The sequence below is a fragment of the Hyla sarda genome, chromosome 1 (genome assembly GCF_029499605.1).
Source record: "Hyla sarda isolate aHylSar1 chromosome 1, aHylSar1.hap1, whole genome shotgun sequence".
NCBI classification, from domain to species: domain Eukaryota; kingdom Metazoa; phylum Chordata; class Amphibia; order Anura; family Hylidae; genus Hyla; species Hyla sarda.
The window spans coordinates 207,412,489-207,432,889 of NC_079189.1; the positions used below are offsets into that span (position 1 = coordinate 207,412,489).

Here is a 20,401-nt window from a genome sequence, read left to right on the forward strand (position 1 = left end):
GCACTTCACTGAAGATAGAGGTATCCGTCTGCTGCTGTAGAGTCTCCCTCTCAGTAGGCTCATCAGTGGAGGCAACAGGAGCAGGCCATTTCAGCCTCAGCAGAAAGGGGTTCACCTCCCAATCGTCGAAGGGGGTAGTACTGGAAAGGAAGCTGGGTAGGAGCTGCGGGTCTGGTGACTGTGGCAACCCATTCTCCTTGCAGACCCTGTACAGGCGTGTGATCAACTATTTCACCCACCTCCAGTGAATGGAATTTCTTGTGGATGTAAGGCCTCTGGACAGCTCGATGGTTTACGAGAATGGTATAGCCAGTTTGGCAATGGATGAGGGTACCATAACCTCTGACCTTGTCGAACTTGGCCACCATGGCGCGGCGGTGCTCTAAAGGCTTTTCCCCTTTTCGGGGATAGTCCCACATGCGGATGAAGAGTGCTTCCAATTCCTTGGTATTTTGTTGGTAGTGGATCCACTCCTCCTTGGGGCGAATGAACATGCTTGGGGGCATGAAGTTCTCGGTGTCGGGCCTTTAGTTTTGCCATCAATTCGACCATTTCGGCCTCCTGACGGGCCCTCTCCCTCTGTACTGTGGGGACCGGTGGGAGTGGCTTCCCAGTCAGGGGTTGAAGAACATCATGCATATATTAGATCCTCTCTTGTTCGTTACGAATGTCCATTCAGGCAAACGTGGTGAGCGCGATTGTGCACTCAGCAAATTTAAATCAGACAAGGGTACTTCTGGCTCTGGGCTGGAGGAGGAAGAAAAGGCAGCTTCTTGTGGGGTACTTACAGAAGATTCCTCCGTCGGTATCTCAACCCACGAACCCCATGTCCGGTGGTGAGGGGACAGTCTCACCGGTGAAGATACTCCAGGTGTCCCAGCAGATTCTCCAGGAGGGGTGTCCGGCCAGTCGTCGTCATCGTCGGGCAATGGGAGAAGATTGCAGGCCCCCTCTGGATGCAACGATAACTGCTGCAGACGGTCGGCAAGGTCTTGGAAGAGTTGGGCTGCGACCGCCACAACTTTCCTCTGCTTCAGCGCCATCTTGGAACTCTCACCACATGGAACGCTACTCTGTACACTCCAACTCTTCCTCGTGCAGATTGAAGAGGTCGCTGTGCAGGGCTCCTTTTATAATGGGCTTCTCCAAAATGGCCGCCGGCCGGAAGGACATCATTGATGCAGCCCCGACTTCCAGTCCCTCGGCAAACAACAGCAGTAAATCTAAGTTCCCCTTTTGGCGTTTTTTTTTTTTGCGCACTTCTCCAGAAACGAATTAACTCTTGCAGCGTTGACCGGACCAGAGGATCGTAGCATGTATACACCTTGTGCTTTACACATCCTTGCAGCCAATAAATCTTCGCCTCCCCCCTTACTTTTCGCGTGCCCTCCTTGCACGCAACACCACACACACACACACAGTTTCGTACACTTGAATGGTGATTCACAGCACATGAATAAAATACTCTACATGGGGGGAGTACTCTGTAAATGGTGGCAACACCTGTAGGCACACACCCGTATCCTGTTCGTAAGATGCCAATAAGCTATGTGGTAAGCTTGTGGGGGTGTAGGGTATATGGGGTGTAGCTGTGCAGTGACTAAAGGGTATTTGATTAACCCTTAACACTCGTGATGCCAGGGTGAGGGCTCCTCTGTTTATACTTGTCCAATCGCCACCCGTCCCAAGAGCGATAGGGAGGAATAATAAATTATTTTCCACAACCAGAGGTTTAATAAAACTGTCAGAACTTTTACTGCAGGTTTTATGCAAAATTAAACAGGAACAGTCTTTGTACAAGGAAAGTCTATTAGGATCCTGACACATTTATTGTATACTATGCCTTCATTACTTATATTCTGTGCCTCCATTAATTATATACTGTGCCTCTGTACCTCCAATAACTATACCTATTTAATGTGCCTCTATTTATTAATTTTGCCCCAGCTATAGATACTATACTCACTTGTGTTGTGTCCCAGCCATGCCATTCTGTCTAAATGGGGTACCTCAAAGCCACTGGTAAATGAAAAGTAATTGGTTGAACTCTTTCCAACCCAAATGGTCACCCAAAATGAATCCCCCTGTCCCACGTGTGTTATCTTATGAAAAGCATGTATTAAGTCTTACACATCATTATAAGGTGTCTTACAATTTAACCTGAGGCTGAGCGTAACCCAAGTGACTGTAGATTTGTGATTGGAAAATCTTCATTGTGCAGTCATATTAATTTGGCAATGAATAATTCAGCAAAACGTGACTACCTTAGCTGGCGGAGTGGGGAAGCTGATCACGAGCAATGTGTGTGGCTGAAAAATGCCGTTGTTAATGCTTCAGCTTCTGGCCAGATGTGAGGCTGCTATTCTGCATGGCTAATTATCATGATCCATGCCATCATTTTCTATTGTGACCTGAATCTGGAGGAATCCTGCTGATAATGCCTCTCATTGTTTGCCGAGAAGCAGCCAGCTTACAAGTGGTCCAGCTTGGGAGGCTGCCTGCAATTTTTCAGTTTTCACACTGACAAATCAGGCATGTGGAAAGGAAAGAAAGAGGAGGAGGGAGATGAAGAGGGTTTCGGGGAAGAAGGGAGGACGAGTCACATGAAGGAGCTGCTCCTGTAGAGTAAAAGTGATCTCCTAACCATTTTTCTTTTTTCCAGCCACTTTTTGTTGACAGTATTTTCTATTCATTCCTCACCTAGTGCCTGCTACTTGATGTGAATGATTTACATTTTATCAGGGCTTTGCAAGTGAATATATATATATATACAGAATTTCTGTAACCAAAATGTACTGAATTTTATTTAACTTGTTACAGAAGATCAGATATCGTCTTTCTAAGTCAACCCTCAAGAACCAAAGGTTTATGTAAGTATTACAATATTTCAAGATACACGTATATTCAGTTCAGATAATAAGCTACACATTTGTATTCTACTAGATATGGTTTAATACTACATAGCTAATATTCAGTTACTGTATCTGTATTTCCAATGGACGTCTTATGTACCTGTGCCTCCTCTAATACCCATTATAAGCAATACTGTGTTGAAAAATAGCTCACATTATCAATATTTCTTGTAATATTATTGATTTTGGTACTGAAGAACTATAATCTATCTATTTGTCTATCATCAAATCTATCCTCTAATATATTGTGTGTATTTGTTAATATTCTTAGCAAATTGATAGCATGTATACTAATATTATTAGATTACAGTAGATTATGCATAGAATGTTATATCTATCTATCTATCATCAAATCTATCCTCTAATATATTGTGTGTATTTGTTAATATTCTTAGCAAATTGATAGCATGTATACTAATATTATTAGATTACAGTAGAATATGCATACAATGTTATATCTGTCTATCTATCTATCATCTAATCTGTCCTCTAATATATTGTGTTTAGTTGTTAATATATAGCTAACTGCTAGCATGTGTACTAATATTATTAGATTACAGTAGATTATGCGTATAATGTTATATCTATCTATCTATCTATCTATCTATCTATCATCTAATCTGTCCTCTAATATATTGTGTTTATTTGTTAATATATAGCTAACTGCTAGCATGTATACTAATATTATTAGATTACAGTAGATTTTGCGTATAATGTTATATATTATATTAATGCACACTGTACAGGTGTTGACCTGACTGTATAAACAGGTTGCTCATGACATAGTTTGTTGCTTGTCTGCATAAATTGTTATCAGTAAAAAGAACAGATCCAACTCCTGTTGTCAGATTATTATTTAAGTATAATTTCTACTAAGTTAAATTGTGAACTATATCTCATGAATTGCATATGTTTTCTAGCACTTGTGAACCACAGTCATTAGCTATGGATGTATTCATGAAAGGGTTTTCCAAAGCTAAAGAGGGAGTCGTGGCAGCTGCTGAGAAAACCAAACAGGGTGTGGCGGAAGCAGCAGGAAAGACAAAAGAGGGCGTCCTTTACGTGGGTAGGTAAAAACGGATCAATGAACCGCCAACTGTGACATTAGGATTTTGATATCCCTCAAGAGTAATAGATCAAATTAATTCTGGTCTTCCTACCAGTTTTTATTTTTGGTGCCTGCGCGGATTAGATTTTAACAATTTATATTTTGTTATTTTATTATTTTTAGCTTGATCACATTCATTCTGGTGGACACCCTTATTCATGAGAATTTAGGTAAACTAGAGGAATGGTCAGAACTATGGCAACTAAAATGTAATGTGTATAAGTGCATGATAAACCAAAGGGCAGAATATAAAATATTTGATACAGTCCTAACCTCAGTATCTGAGGAAAGGGATTAAGAGGTCATAATTTCAGAAGACGTAAAGCGCAACTGTCATGAAATGTTTGTGTAATAACACAGGTCCCAGCGCATGCGCCCTTCAACTTATGAAACGTGCGTGCTGCTGCATGTCCCGCGCTCTCTGAACCTAGCCCTGTGCAGGCGCACTGAGGAGGACGACGGCGGCGGGAACGAGCGCTCGCTGAAGGAGCGAGTGCTTGCTGAATGACACGCAGCAGCGTGCACGTTACATTAGTTGAAGTGCGCATGCGCTGGGACCTGTGTGTCAATCACACAGCGGTCCCAGCACTGACATACAAAGTGGGCGTGTGGGTGGGCGTGGCGGCGGTGGGGCATCGCGTACCTCGCACCATGCCTATCCGACCATCAGTGGCTTTGATTAAAAGCACTTTTTTGCATCGTGAAAGCCTGCAAATATGAGGTAAAATAATTGCTGTACACAACACCTGCACACAGTACAAAGGCTGTGCAGGTTATTACACTAAAATGTCATGACAGTTGGGGTACTCCGGTGGAAAACAATGTTTTTAAAATCAACTGGTGCTAGAAAGTTAAACAGATTTGTAAATGACTTCTATTTGAAAATCGTAATCCTTACAGTATTTATCAGCTGCTGTATGCTTTTCTTTTTTAATTTTCTGTCTGACCACAGTACTCTCTGCTGACACCTCTGTCCATGTCAGGAACTGTCCAGAGCAGGAGCAAATCCCCATAGCAAACCTCTCCTGCTCTGGTCAGTTCCTGATATGGACACAGGTGTCAGCAGAGAGCACTGTGGTCAGACAGAAAATAGATTAAAAAAGAAAAACCTTCCTCTGTAGTATACAGCCGCTGATAAGTACTTGAAGGATTAAGATTTTTAAATACAGTAAATATAGTAATTTAAAATCTGTTTAACTTTCTGGCACCAGTTGATTTAAAAAAAAAAATATATATATATAGTTTTCCACCAGGGTACCCCTTTTTAAAGGTAAGCAGACAATGTAATAGAGCTGCACTAGATGGGCCAAATGGTTCTTATCTGCAACACATTCTATGTTTCTATGAATCCTAATGGAATTTATGGCATACAGTTCTTTCAATGTTTCATAAGTTCAGAAAATATGTTTTGGTATATCAATGCTAAAATGCTATTTGATGTAATATACCTCTATTATTAGATACGCACTCACCCAGATCAGATGCCACTTCTAGGAGATCCTCATGGATACAAGTCGCGGAGACCGGATCCTAGCCAGGGAGAGCAGCGGCGCGTGGGAGAGTTATCAGACGCTGGCAGCCACGCGCTGCTGCTCTCCCTGGCTAGGATCCGGTCTCCACGACTTGTATCCATGAGGATCTCCTAGAAGTGGCATCTGATCTGGGTGAGTGTGTATCTACCCTTTTTCTCTGTGTGGATCTGTACATTTTTACTTTGCTTTAAGGTAGCGCACCCCCGATCCATGTTCTCCATAGTGACCGTTCACTGTCCGTCTGATGGTTCAGAATATAACCCCACTTCAGACATAGCAGTGCCGACATTCAGTTTCTAAGTTGTGAACTACCTCTATTATTAGGTTCTATATGTGTAAAAAAAAAAAAAAAGTAGAGGGATGACTCTGGAACCCTTATCTAGTCGTGGATTATTGGCTTAGAAAGCTGCATTTACAATGGTCACAAACACCAGGCATATTAAGTACCACTGTGTCTATGCAACCACTCCACCACCACCCCTACACAACTACAAAATGCATTACACAGTTAATGTCCCTAATATATCAATTACAGTGCCCCATATGGACAAATCACAGTGCCCCATATGTATCAAAGAGCTCCATTAAAAGGGTACTCCGGTGGAAAATATATATTTTTTTAATCAACTGGTAACAGAAAGTTATACAAATTTGTAAATTACTTCTATAAGAAATCGTAATCCTTCCAGTACTTATCAGCTGCTGTATACTACAGAGGAAGTTGTGCAGTTCTTTCAAGTCTGACCACAGTGCTCTCTGCTGACACCTCTGTCCATGTCAGGAACTGTCCATAGCAGGAAAAGTTTGCTATACTCTGGACAGTTACCGACATGGACAGAGGTGTCAGCAGAGAGCACTGTGGTCAGACAGGAAAGAACACTCAACTTCCTCTTTAGTATACAGCAGCTAGTAAGTACTGGAGGGATTTTTTATATAGAAGTACTATACAAATCTGTTTAACTGGCACCAGTTGATTTAAAAAATATATATATAGTTTTCCACCGGAAAAGGAGAAATAAAGAAGGCAAGCATTATTTTCTTGAGATTTTTTTCCACATTCAGAATTCAACCATTGTATATATGAAATATGAAATATGGTCATGAAACAAATAGCTATACTTAATAAGTTTGATGAATTAGTGTATGTGTGTATAAAGCTATTACAATTTGTAGAGACAAAATCTGCCGACTCCAGCTTTATTGTATACTTCTTTCTCTAAAGGCATTTAGAGTGCTGTAAATATGTGTAGGGGATAAACCAGACTCACATACACCGCCCTAACTACTGAATAATCTCCACAAAGCAGACATTCATCATGATGACACTTTTGCCCTACAATGGGCATTATATTGCATACTGCTGCTATAGATTATAACACTTCAAGTTCTCTCTGCCTCGCTATCTCTTCTTATTCCTTTCTGTCTCACCTGACACACTCCCCCCCCCCCTTGTTCTTTCTGACCCTCTCTTATCTATATCTCACTCATCTCTTTCAGTCTCTCTCTCTCTCTCTCTCTCTCTCTCTCTCTCTCTCATTTATCTCTCTTTCCATCCTTCTCTTTCTCACCTCATTTGTACCCTCTATCTCCATTGTTATCTTGCTTACTCCATCTCTCCCCTACCTTCCAGTTTTTTCCTCACTTGCTCTCTCTCACAAACACTTCCCTAAGCATTTCTTTACTATCTTCCATCTTTCTCTTTCTCACCTATCTTTATCTATCTCTCTCTATCTTTCTCTCTGTCTCTCTCCCTCTCTATCTTTCTTTCTCTATTCCTTTCTGTCTCCCCTGTCTCACTCTCCCCCCTCCCTTGTTCTTTCTGTCCCTCTCTTATCTATCTATCTATCTAATCTCTCTCTCTCTCTCTCTCTCTCTCTCTCTCTCACTCTCTCTCTCTCTCTCTCTCTCTCTACCCTCATTTGCACTTTCTATATTCTCATTTCTTGCTCCCTACATCACTCCCTTTCCCTCTTTTTTCCCTCTCCCTATCTTACCCTCAACCCTTCTCTTTCTCACCTCATTTGTACCCTCTATCTCCATTGTTATCTTGCTTACTCCATCTCTCCCCTACCTTCCAGTTTTTTCCTCACTTGCTCTCATTCAGTCTCTCTCACAAACACTCCCCTATACATTTCTTTACTGTCTTCCATCTTTCTCTTTCTCACCTAATTTGCACTCTCTTTCTTGCTATACCTTTCTTTCTGAATCTCTCTGTCTTTCCCATACCTTGCTGTTTCTTCCTTCCATGCCCTAACCTGCTACTTGCTCTCTCCCCTCAATTGCACCCTTTATCTTCCTATCCCTTGCTCCCACCCTCTATCCATCTCTCCTCTACCTTGCTGTTCCATCCTCCCATGCTCTCCCCTCCATCGCTGTTTCTCTCTCATCACTTATCCTATTGATTCCTTTATTTCCCTCCATTCTTTTTCTCTCTGTTCACAAAGAATTGCAGATCAGCGTCAGAGACGTAACTTGAAGCTCCTAGGACCCAATACATTATTTATAACTGGACTACCACCTACCATATTTTATAATACTTTTATAATGTGCCAGGGATCTTTTGGGTCCCCTCTGGCACCAGAATCTGGGTGCTACTGCCATCTTTGCACCCATTATAGCTTTTCCCCTGTTCAGAATCTAAGCACCATTCAAATATTTCCACAGTTTTATGCCTTGATAATGCTTCTCCACCTTATACATCTTATGGATTCTAATGATAAGCTTGCCTTAGGCGATGTGCAGTCACACACCAATCAGGCAGCCGTCTGAGAGTGTACCCTGGAGGAGAAAAGCTTGCAGTGCCTTTATTCTATAAAACATAGCATGAAATGTATGGTATATCATGCCAAACTGTGAATTATGAGCCAGAAAGAATTTGAGAGGTTGAAATGATAAAAATCACAGTTGTACAACATGCTTTACTTGTACACTAGTAAGCAATTATTACTACTGCTGCCTGGTAATACACCATGGCGGTCTTCAAGAACAATACTGTAAATCATATGTTTTAAAGTGGGATAATGTGGATAAAATAACATCTGACCCTTAATTTTTCACTATTTAAACAGTAAAAAGATTCAATATTGCTTGAATGTGCCCACATTATCTGACTAGTGGCTTTCGACCCTTAACCCCATACAAAAGGAATGGGTTGTTTTCCAATTCATGCACAGCACTGGATCAGGAGGAGCTCAATAAAAACGAAAAAGGCTGAAAATATGTCTTTACTTACTGTGGTAGACAGGGACAGATTATAAGGAGGGAAAAATAGGGAATTGCTTAGGGACATTCTCTTCCTAGAGGCCTTCTTGACCTTCCTAATATTCCTTCCAGTTCTTCCCAGATATTCCTAATAGCAACACATGAAAGTTGGCAAAGATTTGAAAACATATTTGGCAGAAAAGATTATTAATATTACAATTTAATATAATAATATTAACATTTATGGGACAATACTCCTGGCTGCATTGCTGAATGGAATAAAACTAGTGGCCGGGTGTGTTTGTTTAGTGTTACAGAGCAAGCAGCTGCCGGACACCACAATATTTTTCCTGTCTACTAGGCCAACGTGCAGCAATGCTCATGATCGGAGACGTTGCTAGGGGGCTAACGGGGCTGTAGCCCCAGGTCTCAGGCCCATAGCCCCAGGACTTTGGCTACCGCTGTTTTTTTTTTATTATTGCCACCGCTGCTTTAAGACAGCGGTGGCTTCTGGGAAGTCATGTGATGCCCTCCGTGCATAGTCGCAATCTCAGAAGATTTTAGCCTTTCACGCTCGGCTCAGTGCAGAAAGCGGGAGAACAGCATCTCCTTGCAGCAGACAGTCTGTGGAGCGCAGAGACAGAAGGAGCGCTCCATAGACCTGCTCCCTCTTGCCTGCACTGCACATCTTCTGGCCGTTCCACCACTTACACAGCATTTTTTATTTTTTTATTTTGCCCTACATAGAGTAGGCTTCGTAATAATATAAAAAATTATATAATAAAATAAAGTACTTAAATTAAAAGTACAACTTGTCCCACAAAAAGAAACCCTCTCACAATGCAGTCAGACGAAAAATTAAATTATGGCTGTTGGAACATCGCTGCATAAAAAAGGATTTTGTTGTGAAAAGGAAAGAACATAAAAAGCAATATGAACTGTGTACCGCCATAATTGTACAGAACACAGAATAAAGGTAACAACATCTCAGAATAGCTTCACTCAGAAAAAGCATTTCAAAGTTATTACCACTTAAAGAGACAGATTTTCAGATTTGAAAAATGGGTCTCTGCTATAAAGGTAAAAATGAAACAGTCTGTTGTTCCTTTGCTGCTCTCCTGCTTGCTGCTTTGGCCACTTTCTCTCCCTCCCTTCACTTCTTGCTATGTGACTACTGAACCTAACCAACCAATACTCCTAAGTGTCTCAGGGCAAAATAATATTTAAATTCAATTTTAGGGACTAGTCCCTAAGGACTGCCCTAAACTAGAGACAACTTAAATCTAATCTATAAAACTTAATTTTTATTGCTACTATTAAATTAACTAGTGCTTATTAGGTACCATAGTGAAAAAAGTTTTTAAAAAATCCGGTCATCCCCTCAGTGGCCACAGTATAAAACACATCTAATGTGTGTTGTTACAAGTGTCACTGTGGTTGTTGAAGGTACCCCCAGACAGTGCTGCCACCACTGACTTGAGAGAACCCCCACTGTAATATAGACTTGCTATTCTGCCACTGGGATGCCATTTTATAAAAAAATTACAGCCTCTCTATCTGACGTTTCGCCAGTGTATCCTGGCTTTTTCAAAGAGGTGAGGACCTCACCTTAAATATGTGACTACTGAAGCCTGAATAAAGTACAGTTATTTATTTACGACTGGTGAGTGCTATATAGATCAGTTTTCTTTTGTTTTGGACTTGTATTGGATTCTATATTTCATATGAACTCAGCCCTGCTGCCTATGATTCACCTGGTTCCCATTATCCTGTCCAGAGCTTGTAATAGTCTCCCACAGTGCCTCTCCAGTGTCCTCACTACCTATGACATGACATAATACCCCTTGCGTAAAGTGTGGCAATCAAAAGAAATCCTTGCTAGATGTGTATTTCCAAAATTTAAAATGATCTCCTATTCACAGGATAGGGGACAGCTAAGTGATTGGTGAGGTCTGCCTGCTGGGTCACGCACCGATTACCAAAATGGAGAAGTAATGTCCCTGATGGGGCGTGTCTGAGGGCATGCCTGAGGGTGTGGTTAGGGATGTGGCTGGGCTGTGGGCTCTAGCCCTGGGTCTTTTGGAGACCTAGCAATGCCCCTGCTCATGATGATTTCTTATTAAAGGCTTAGCTTACCAGGAAGCTGAGATTCAATAAAGTGCAATTCTAGCACCACAGATGGAAAGCACTTGTGCTTGGTAATCTGATTCCGTACAAAAAGTGAGAATGACAAATGAGTCATGAAATGAGATGTGAAGTGTGATACTGAGAGCTAATACAGAATTCCAGGCATCAAGCTGAGAAGTGAGAGCACTGTAAAGACATCATTTTCACACAGATTACAGGACTTTACTATAAGTAGCAACCATGACCTTCATTTCCATTACCTTTGTCAATGATCAGTAAAAAAAAACTGTTCACCTATAAAGGGATGTGGATTATTTTATGTGATCAAGTTTATCATGAAAAATAATTACAATGTATATTTATTCTGTGGTTTACAGGCTCCAGAACAAGAGATGGTGTTGTACATGGAGTAACAACAGGTATGGGATATTTAATTGTTTGGTCAAAAATATCCATGTAAGAACTTGTCCAAATCATTTGGTGTGCACCCTGGGTATAGGTCAGCATACTGGCAAAAAAGTAGCTCAAAATATACTGCAGCATGATCCCAGCTATCTTACTATTTTTAATGAAACAATCATAGTCTATGGCTATTTCCAGACACTGAAATTTCCGAGCATAATTCGACCGAAGAATTCTGCCGGAAATTCCACCAAAATGTACTTCCCATAGACTTTTAATGGGATTCCACTTAAATGGAATTGCTGCAATGGTAGTTACAAATTCCTTACCATTATTTAATTTTGTGAAATTCTGTGGCGGAATACCATTTAAGTCAGTGGGGCTCTGAATTTCAGAGGAATTCTGTGTTTTGAGAACACAGAATTCTCCTTAAATTCCACTGCAATTCCGCTGCAATAGCCTACTAGTCATTACATTCAGTCCATTTTCTAAAGGTTTACAGTTTCTGTGCAGGCCTCAAAAGCGCAGAAGACCACAATTTTAAGTCGTGCACAGACACAGTAGATGTTGGGAAACTGGGCTGAAATAGCTATTTCTCACTAGTAAATTATGTTTGGTTCATTAAAGGGGTACTACCATGCTGACAACTTATCCCCCATCTAAAGGATAGGGGATAAGTTTCCTGATCGCGCAGGGTCCCGCCGCTGGGGACCCCCGCAATCTCGCACGCAGCACCCCGCTCTCATCAGGCCCCGGAGCGAATATCCGCTCTGGGTCTGATGACGGGGCCGGTGATCGTGACATCACAGTTCCGCCCCCTCAATGCAAGTCTATTACAGGGGCGAGACAGCTGTTTCACCCCCTGCCATAGACTTACATTGAGGGGGTGGAGCGTGATGTCACATGGGGGCGGAGCCGTGACATCATGATACTCCGGCCCCGTGATCGGCAGTCATCAGACCTGGAGCGATGTTCGCTCCAGGGCCTGATGAGAGCGGGGTGCTGCGTGCGAGATCGCGGGGGTCCCCAGCGGCAGGACCCAGCGCGATCAGGCAACTTATCCCCTATCCTTTAGATAGGGGATAAGTTGTCAGCACGGTAGTACCTCTAATTTGCCTTCTGGGAGTACACCAAGGTACACATCAGTTTTGCCAGCATCTGCCAATATGCCAACATAAACTCCAAGTATTCACCAAAATCATGATGTGAACAGGCCCTTAGAATGTCCATGATTTAAAGTGTTAGGGTTGATTTCTCATCCTACAAAAACTTTGTGTTAGATCTCATAATGTGGAGCTCCTAAAGGCTCTTCTTGTCTGTTTACTCTGGTTCACAATTTTCTTATTGTTTATTGTTGAATTATGCCCCTGCTAGATGTTATTTATAAGGATTCCATTGTACTATAGTCTGGAGTTACCAAAAATAAGGAACCCATGTTATTTCTTCATTGTCATATTAGTGATAGACTTATTCTAACTAGTTTTTCCTAGTGTTACACTTTATTAAATAAAAATGACAAGACTGTACCTGTGTGAGTACTTTTTCTTTAACCAAACCTGTCTGGTCCATATGCCTCTCTAAATGGCTGACAATATAATATAATTGACTCATATGATATTAGTTAGTTGAATAGATAACAAAATGAACCTTAGTAATATGGCAATATAACAGCATTTTTCTGCCAAAAATGCAAATATGTTTTAGTCAGTCTACCAGGCTGCTCAGCTGTGTAGTGAGTCAGGCATATGTAAATTTTCCTTAGTACTCTGCACCATACTAGAATAATAGACAAGCTGCCCTGTAGCAGTAATATCACTGAAACAGATGCAAGCGTCAACACCTCTGAAATCTAGTGCTTGTCCGGAAGATGCAGTCAGTGGGGAGATAGTCAAATAAAGTATGCATCAACGCAGCACGCGTCCCGGCTACTACAGCCTTTCTCAACTGCTTGGCAACAATGTGAAAAAGGGCACCATTTAAGCGCCCGGCACTCAAATTACATGTCATCAAACACAAATCCAAACAGCCTCCCCTTGTGATGTAATCGTTACGAAATGAAAAGAATCATGTGACTCATTGTTATGAATGAATCATAGTAATGGGGGCGGTGCTTCAGGTCGGCCAGAGTTACTACAAGAGAGAAGAGAGACATATCCGTAAGTTTCTATGAAAATGTCACTATATTCAATACAATAGGCTAGATAGTTCATATTCGCGGTTAAGACCGCGGAGCTCCAAAGTGTCAAATTTATGTATCCAGTAAGCCTCCTCGTGGGCCAGCAGTTTCTTGAGGTCTCCACCTCTCCGGTGTGGAATGACCTCATCAATCACCTGGAACTGTAGTTGGGCAATGTTATGATTTTGATTATGAAAATGATTAGGGATTGGTAACAAGAGGTTTTTACAGAGAATACTTGATTTATATCTGTTGATGTGGTCTCCCACACGATGGGGGTTTCCCCAACGTATAGGAGACCGCACGGACACTTAATCACATATATAACATTTCTGGATTGGCATGTGAAAAATGTTTTGATTGGAAAAGTTCTGCCCAAGTGAGGGTGGGTAATTTTGTTAGTCCTCATCATATTGCTGCATTGAGCACAGCTCAAACATGGATATGTACCTGTCTTCTGGGTACATAAAAAAGATTGTCAGCTTTTCTTTGTGCTTCCAACATCCGCACGGATAAGTTTATCCTTCAAATTTGGGCCTCTTTTATTGCAGATTAAGGGGGTGTTGTTAAATTGTGAATTTTAATTCCGGTCTAATACTGTTCAGATGATTGAAAAAGTCCAATAGGGACATATGTGGCCCCTCTCATATACATACGATATTGTCGATATATCGACACCAGATTTTGGTTCTCAAAAAATGCCATATATGCGTTAGCATATGTGGGGCACATTTGCCCCCATCACAGAGCCTCTCTGCTGTTTAAAAAAGAAGTCCTCATATAAAAAGTAATTTTCTCTTAGAATTATGTTTAGCATATCTGCCAAGAAGTTTTTTTGCGCCATGGTGTAGTCACCTTGATTCAGTAACCACATTGTGGCCTCAATCCCTTTGTCATGATCAATTGAAGTATACAGGCTAATGACATCTATGGTCACTAGTAATGTATCGTCCATGATTCCCGTCACTGTTTCTATCGTCCTGAGAAAGTCTGTAATATCTAATAGAAACGCAGGTGTGGTTTTAACCCAAGGAGTAAGTGACTTTTCAAGGATGATAGAGAGAGGTGATAGGACCGACTCTGTGGAAGCTACGATTGGGCGCCCTGGAGGGTCGATTAGTCCTTTATAAATCTTTGGTAGTATGTAAAATACTGGTGTAATTGGATGTTCTATCTTCATATATGTGGCAAGTTTTTCCTTCAATAACCCCTAGTTCTCGATATTTCTGGATAAGGGTAGTAAGCAAATTCTGAACGTGCGGTAAAAGATCTCTGTCCACTTTCTGATATGTTTCACTATCTTCCAATTGCCGATGGATTTCTTTTTTATATTTTATAGTGTCCATGATTACAATCGAATCTCCTTTATCGGCTGATTTAATTGTAATATTTTTATCGGCAGATAGTGAATCAAGTGCACGTCTTTCAACACGTCGATAGGTTATTGAATACAGGATATTTACCATGAGTTATATCTTTAGTCAACCGATCAACATCCATTTTTACCAGATTAACAAAAGTCTCGACTGGATGGTACATTTTTGGAGAATTGCATCTACTCCTAAGTCGCAGATTCAAGCTCTCCAGTGTCATTTTATTTTCCACATTATTAACGGTAGATATTGTAGTTCCAAATGGTGGGTTCTCACCCGAAAAATGTGTCTTTAATCTGATCAAACTAAACAATGTTTCCAAATCTATGTCTAGGTCAAAAGTATCCAGTTTTTGCACTGGACTAAAGGAAAGACCTTTTTGGAGTACTGCAATTTCTACCCGGGATAGACATCTAGAGGATATATTAGTAACTAAAGAGTCGGTCCTACCTGTGACCTTGTTAGTACTGGACCTCCTGGTTCGCCGATGATGGCGGCCTTCTCTTCTCCTCCTCCTCCTCGACGTCCTCTCCGTCTCTGAAAAAAAGGGCGTCTGTTGCGATGGGTGGTGGTGTAGTCGCTTGAGCTGGAGGAGGAATATCCTCCTCAATTGTATGAAGGATTCCCTTGCCGTGAGAAAACAGTGGGCTCCCGCCATCTGTAGATCCTGTTGTTATGGTAATCTTCCATATCTCTAAGGAATTTCTTCCTCTTTCTCTCCTCCAATTCCTTGCGTAAGGTCTCAATTTGTTTGTCAAGATCCTGTTTCAGTACGGTGAAATCATCTATTTTTAGAGAATCTCGTAGTTGCAGGGAAATGGCATCCAATTCCTTTTTAGTCTCAGTAATCGCTTTCTGTAGTCTTTCCACTGGATTCTTATACCTACCTTGGATACCCTTATCCCTGGCACCCACCTTCACCTACAATGCCGACCTAACTACTTTGAGGAGATTGTCAAAACCTGTCTAGTATTGTCTGAGTTTACCAACAATAACCAATAACAGCTCAGCTTTCATATCTTAACAAGCTCTGGTAAAATAAAAGCTGATCTGGGATTGGTTGAGGTGTGAAACAAACACAGATTTACTACTAGACAGTTTTTGATTATTTCCCTGATTGTATACTGGGCTAATGATTCTCTATTGCTGTTACAAATGACAGAAATCTCAATTGAACCGTAATGGACCCCATTATCAGATCATTATCAAGTGGCCATTATGAGGGAATAGAACCAAGTTTTTCATTAACATACATAACCCTAACATTTATCATATTTATCTGCATATAACACACATTTTTTAAGATAAATTGTTAAGCGTAAAGTCTGTCTGTGTGTTATACGCTCATACACTCTTTCTGGCCCTGCAGAAGCTGCTGTGGTTCAATGATTTAAAACGGCCACTTTAAATCATGTAACTGCAGCGGCTTCTGTGGGGCCAGAGTCCCACTGACGGCCAGTTCCCATGTCCCTCCCCATCCCCCGCTTTTATATTTACCTGTTGGCAAGCTCCTTCAGGCTTCAGCGGCGTCCTGCGCAGCGGCTTATGCAGGGCCAGATTTTATCAGGTATACACGCATTTACACGCACTTTCATTTTAACAAGGATATTTGGAAGAAAAAAATACTTTTTTTACCCAAATTTCTTTGCAAAAATGAGGGTGTGTGTTATAGACTTGTGTATTTTATACCCCGCAAAATCCGGTAAGTACTGTCCTATACACTGGATTTAACTTTTAAATGAATCCTAAATAGCAAACATGTATACAGGCAGGAAGATTGTGGCCATCTGTCAATCCTTTGAAAATAAAAATAGAGAAAGTCATCCAAAATGTCTTGCTTTCTTCTAGTTTAGTGGCAATCCTGTGCCAAGTTAAAGGCCTAAGTGATATAAAATAAAAGACCAATTGTTAGGTATGCATTGCCTGGCAACCAGATTGCAAAACAGCATTTTGCACTGTGGATGGAAAAACAAAAGAGGATAAGCAGTGTTAAGTACTTTATCTTTCAGTCTGTGTCTAGAATGTAGATGTTTTAAAAACTGTTATGTAAAGATGCTTTAGATAGAAAACCCTTTCCTAAGAAACATTACACATTTTTAAGTTTTACGTAAAAAAATTTGATAACTAAGTTAATATAAAGGGAATGTTAAGCTGCACAGTTTATCACGCTAAAAGCTGCAGACATGGACAGATGGCAAAAAATTGTGCTAGTCTTAGGTTTAGCTTCCAGCACTGAGCCTTGTAATTATGCCGGGCCGGGAGGAGTGGGGAAGGGAGGATGTGTACTCTATGACTCTTAGAAGCTTAGAAGCAAAACATGATTTTATAACTTTTCAAACAGCTGTCTGCTTAGAAACTGGTATCATTTATTTTGTTTTCCTATCAGCTATCTGCCCATGTCTGCAGCTTTCAGCATGATATAGAGCAGACATATTACCTTTTAGAATGATGGTATTTGTATTTCTGATACTTTCTCATACACTGATTTTCTTTTTATGACTCTGCATTCATTATTACAAAGTGTAGGTTTATCTCAGGGCATATGGTGTTAGGCAGCATGATGGTTTAGTGGTTAGCAATGCTATCTTGCAGCACTGCAGTTTTAGGTACATAGTCTATCTGGACAATTTTGTGTTGTATTTGTGTGGGTTTCTATTTTATTTATTTTTTCAAACTCCAATTTAAAAAAATCATCCTGATAGGTTAATGTGAAATGTAGATTGTAAGCTCAAATTAAGACAGCAACCAATATTGAGTAAGAAGTTCCATGCAGTGCTGCAGAATATGTTGGCGCTATATACATAAAGACATTAATAATTTTTATTTTATGGTTTGTATCTAGTGGCTGAAAAAACCAAAGAACAAGTTTCTAATGTGAGTGGAGCAGTAGTTACGGGAGTGACTGCAGTTGCACACAAGACAGTGGAGGGTGCTGGAAATATTGCTGCTGCCACAGGACTGGTGAAGAAAGATCAGCTGGGTAAACAGGTATGTTTTAAAAAAAAAAAAAAAGAAATATCCAGCTTTAAAGTGGTTCTCCCTTGTTTATACTGTTTTTTGTTATTATGTTTGTGTGTTATGTGTGTATAAGTATGTTTTTTTTTATGTGTGTTGTGATTATGTATATATGTATTTTCTTACCTTTTGTGAAGATCTGGAAGCTGGCCCCTTTTTCTTCCAGCAGCTTGCTGTGTAACCTCGGCCTCCACCATGTTGTGTTCGGTAAGTGGGATGTCGGGGTGTGTGTTCTTGCTTCTGTCCTTCCTATCTTCTGACGTCCGAGGCAAATCTTTTCTTCCTGTTTCTTCCGTGGCTCAGCGACGAATCTGCAGCCTCTTCCGGCACATGCGCAGTTTTTTGTTTTTTTTTACCAATAAAGTTTTTTTTGTCTAATTGACAAACTGTCTGCGCATGCGCGAGTACGCATGTGCTACGCTAACAGCGTAGCATACGTTAGGTCTACGCTAATAGCGTAGCTTCGCGCAAGCGCAGACAGTTTGTCAATTAGACAAAAAAAACGTTATTGGTAAAAAAACAAAAAACTACCTGCGCATGCGCCGGAAGAGGCCACAGATTCGTCACTGAGCCACGGAAGAAACAGGAAGAAAAGATTTGCCTCAGACATCAGAAACACACACCCCAACATCCCACTTACCGAACACAACATTGCGGAGGCCGAGGTTACACAGCAAGCCGCTGGAAGAAAAAGGGGCCAGCTTCCGGATCTTCACAAAAGGTAAGAAAATACATATATACATAATCACAACACACATTAAAAAACACATACTTATACACACATAACACACAAACATAATAACAAAAAACAGTATAAACAAGGGAGAACCCCTTTGAGGACAGAATGTAAAAAGTAAGTCTTTAATTCTCAATAAAATATGTGGGTTATTAAAAAAAATTTCAAAAAAAGTCATTGTTAGGGGTGACTTTTTTACTTTTACAATTGGATTTTATTTTAAATCCAATCATTAAAGCCACTGTGACAGAAAAAAAGGTTGTGTAAATGAATGACAACTGTCCTGGGCTCTTGTTTCTCATATTGGCACAAGGAAATCAAAGACCCATATATATTTTAGCATTAATTTTCATATAGAAAACAAATGCATACCAGTTATCCTTTTCATTATAATATTTATAGATATTCACAGCATATCATGAATATAATTTTTTTGCATCCTATTCAAGCATAACTATGATAATGAATAGAATATACTAAACAATAAGCCACTTGAAACATCAAGCTTTTAAAGCAATGGCCGCTTTCACACTATAGAATTATTTGTTTTAAAGATCCGTTATTATCCGTTAACAAAACCAATAAAAATGGACGTTCAAAAGGCCGTTACTAAATCCCATTATAGTCTATGGGATTTTTACATTAACTGTTTTAACCTGTCATAGCCCGTTATTAATAATGGACGTTCTTTCATCCATCACAAAATAACGTCCGCTATTAATAACGGGCTATGACAGGTTAAAATGGATAATGTAAAAATCCCATAGACTATAATGGGGTTTTGTATGGCCGTTTAAAGTCAGTTTTTAATGGTTTTGTTAACGGATCATTATAACGGATCTTTAAAACAGATGAATTTGTAGTGGGAAAGGAGTCTTACTGAAGATGAGGAAAATTAAATACAGGGAGTAGACTGTGTTTCTATGATTTTACTCATTAATCATTTTCACACTACTAGGCTATAGACAGATCCTTTTGGATAATAGATGAGATGTGTGCTTGTGTCCCATTATTTTGGACACACACTGTATTGTCCATATACTGTACAAAGTAGGTCACTGTAGGGGGAAATTGATCAATAATGGTTGTCCTGTGTATGTTTTTACCCCTTATTTATAATTTTTTGCTTCATTTTTGTTGTCCAGATTCAAATTCATCATATCTACACTCTTTGATGAATCTGATTTGGGCAGCTGTTTTTTGGACAGTTGCTGTGGACAGCGATTTTTCAACACCATAAACTACATGGTGTAGAAATGCAACAAATGAACATAGGATGCGACAAAACGGGCGACGATGTGCGTTTGTCACACATAATGAATTTGTGTCCACTGGATAAAAACGTCTAAATTTAGACGAAACACAGTTTGGTATGAAAAGCTGCATAAACGGTTTGGCGCATCAAATAGTCGCACGCGATCAAATGTGACAAATGATGTGACAAATATAAGCAAAAAAAAAAAGTGGTAAACAGCTTGATGAATTCCTCCCTGTATGCCTACATAGTGGCATATGCAGCAGCCTACCATTTAGTACAATTTTCCTATCTAATGCATACATTTATCTGATACTGAAATAAAATATAAAGAAATTACTGGATCCTGGTCTAATGGGACACTTAGACATTAAACATTGTATATGTATTGTAGACTCACCTGTTTATTTGAATGGGTGCAATATCATTATATGACACCCATTCAAATGATTGAATTAGGGATTCTTTTAGATAGCCTAGGGGGCCTGATCACATACTCTCGGTCACCTCTCCCGTCCCTGAGATGGAGCGCTTTTTAGGCCCACTGATGGTTGAGGCAATTTG

General features: G+C 40.3%; 1 protein-coding gene across 1 annotated transcript in view; it reads left to right on the top strand.

The window, feature by feature from the left end:
* The first annotated feature begins 2,576 nt into the window (after positions 1-2,576).
* The window catches only part of SNCA (synuclein alpha), a 114,689-nt gene continuing 96,864 nt past the window's right edge, over positions 2,577-20,401 (top strand). The window contains exons 1-4 of the mRNA XM_056567598.1: positions 2,577-2,870; positions 3,833-3,978; positions 11,258-11,299; positions 17,674-17,819. Coding sequence (XP_056423573.1) covers positions 3,858-3,978; positions 11,258-11,299; positions 17,674-17,819 — 309 coding nt within the window. The 5' untranslated portion in view covers positions 2,577-2,870; positions 3,833-3,857. The remainder of the gene's footprint in view (positions 2,871-3,832; positions 3,979-11,257; positions 11,300-17,673; positions 17,820-20,401) is intronic.